Source organism: Amphimedon queenslandica, unplaced genomic scaffold (assembly GCF_000090795.2).
Source record: "Amphimedon queenslandica unplaced genomic scaffold, v1.1 AMPQUscaffold_6654_Cont21390, whole genome shotgun sequence".
NCBI classification, from domain to species: domain Eukaryota; kingdom Metazoa; phylum Porifera; class Demospongiae; order Haplosclerida; family Niphatidae; genus Amphimedon; species Amphimedon queenslandica.
In genome coordinates this window covers 1-1,915 of record NW_003553057.1, presented here as the reverse complement: position 1 = coordinate 1,915, position 1,915 = coordinate 1, and the positions used below count along the sequence as shown (strand labels likewise).

Here is a 1,915-nt window from a genome sequence, read left to right as displayed (position 1 = left end):
CAGCTACGCAGTTGCTCTTTACAGCAACAAAAATGGTTTTGTATGCATCTATATAATCGAGTGCTTTGAATTGTAATTGTTGCTTTTTGGTTTAAACTTCACATTTTGAGTGCACAAAATATCACTAATATGATTTTAATGTCACAGATAGATTTACATGTAACATACATTTTAAAATAGAACGCAACTCAGAGCTCTACACCTCCCAGTGCCTTAACTGGAATAAATCAGACTAGTAAAGACACAACCTCTGTTGATGATGTAGCTGCTGTCACTGAGAAGCTAGAGGAGTTACAGAGTTACCTACCACAGATGTCTAAAATGATAGAAAAAATGAAAGAGAGTGATCCATCCAATCAACTGAATGAATTGAGCAATTTGTACCAAGCAATACTAGCCAAGACTACAAAGTAATAAGCACATACCCATTATAATTTCTAATTATCCAATTATAGCATTAACATGAGCACATTAGAAAAAGGTCATGTTGTTTTGAAGAGAATGTTTCCAGAAGACTCATCTAGTGAGTGGTCACATTTATTATTTTTAAACATTTATAATATATAACAGATAGCATTAAAGACAAGGCATCCATAAGTGTTACTTTTGCAGAAATTGGTAAGTGGAGCTACAACTTATTGCCAAGCGGTAGAGCTTGGTTAGTAGGGTTGAGTTGGTCAAAATGGCTGCCCAAATTGAGCTATTCTTGCTCGTTTCTCTGGGATAATCTAACTTTATTTCTTACTTGAGAGCATAGGCGGCGGAACAGGGGGGCAGAGGGGGCTAAAGCCCCCCCAGTCTTGAAACAGGAGGGGCTGAGCCCCCCCAGAAATTCTCTGCAACTGACTAACAAAGAAAATAAAACTGACTTTTATCAGTAAAATTAGACCTGCAGTCATCATCTCTTCATTTTATTTAAAGAAAAAGGCAAGAAAACTACTCTAAATCCAACAATAAAAGATTAGCACCATTTTTTGTAAAATTAGCAGCAATTTTTGTATAAAACCACACCCATTTTAATAACTTAATTGATGTTCAGCCCCCCCAAAATAAATTTTGTTCCGCCGCCAATGCTTGAGAGCCTTGATGAGCTTTTCATTACCTTTAGAAGACTTGAGAACCAGCAAAAGGAGCTGAAAATATCGATAAGTACGGTTTTACGGGGTGCATGAATGCATGCACGCGTGCGTATTCCGTTCAGGTTTCTGCTTCTTCTTCTTCTTTCTGTCAGTCAAAACTCCTCCTAGGATATCAATCACAGAAGAATGATTTTTACACCATTCTCTTGCGCTGTAGTGTAAGAAGTGCAGTCACTTATCAAATACAGGTGAGCAAAATCAAAGAAAAATCGTGTTCTCTGGCCCAAGCAGTCATGGACTCACTGGTAGACGCCATTTTTAATAGCATGCTGTCTTCTGAGCATGCTCAGTACAGTAGGACGTTAATTAGAATAATCATTTATTGTATGGCTTTTACTTCAGTTATCCTAGGCCTTCTAGTCTCGTGCCCCGCCCCTTCGCTTTTGGAGGAAGGGTCTGGAGACACTCAAGGCTTTTTTGTTGCATGCTGGAATGTAATTAGTGCAGCTGATCATATGACCGGATATATCCACATGTTAATTTCACGTGATAGGCACACCTCAAGAACATGGCTACCAGAAGTTTGAAGAAGGAATCATAGCTAAAACTCATTTCAAATCAGTTTTTATCATTAATTTGTTTAGTTTTTCTTCATTCATCCTCTACTTATTAAATGCATTTTGCTATCAGATCAAAACAGTATGTTTAATAATGCAAAATTGACTAAAATTGTATAATAATATAATGATAGTAATAAGAATGCTACAAAGGCCATGGCTGTTTGAGACATCATTTGCAGATGAGGTAGAAGTAGTTCCTCATCTTCCATAAAAGTA

At 37.1% G+C, this 1,915-nt stretch overlaps 1 protein-coding gene across 1 annotated transcript; it reads left to right on the top strand.

The window, feature by feature from the left end:
* The first annotated feature begins 88 nt into the window (after window positions 1-88).
* Window positions 89-1,036, top strand: LOC109591981 (uncharacterized). Its single transcript, XM_020007567.1, has 3 exons — window positions 89-410; window positions 456-523; window positions 571-1,036. Exons 1-3 carry the CDS (start codon window positions 313-315, stop codon window positions 747-749), a joined length of 345 nt encoding a protein of 114 aa, XP_019863126.1. The 5' UTR covers window positions 89-312; the 3' UTR covers window positions 750-1,036.
* The last annotated feature ends 879 nt before the right edge of the window (window positions 1,037-1,915 follow it).

What these genes read in the sequence shown, in the direction of transcription:
- LOC109591981 (XM_020007567.1), top strand. Translation starts at nt 313, where the DNA reads ATGTCTAAAATGATAGAAAAAATGAAAGAGAGTGATCCATCCAATCAA. An exon ending in ATACTAGCCAAGACTACAAA is followed by an intron (nt 411 to 455) that starts GTAATAAGCACA and finishes ATCCAATTATAG; the next exon opens with CATTAACATGAGCACATTAG. An exon ending in GTTTCCAGAAGACTCATCTA is followed by an intron (nt 524 to 570) that starts GTGAGTGGTCAC and finishes AATATATAACAG; the next exon opens with ATAGCATTAAAGACAAGGCA.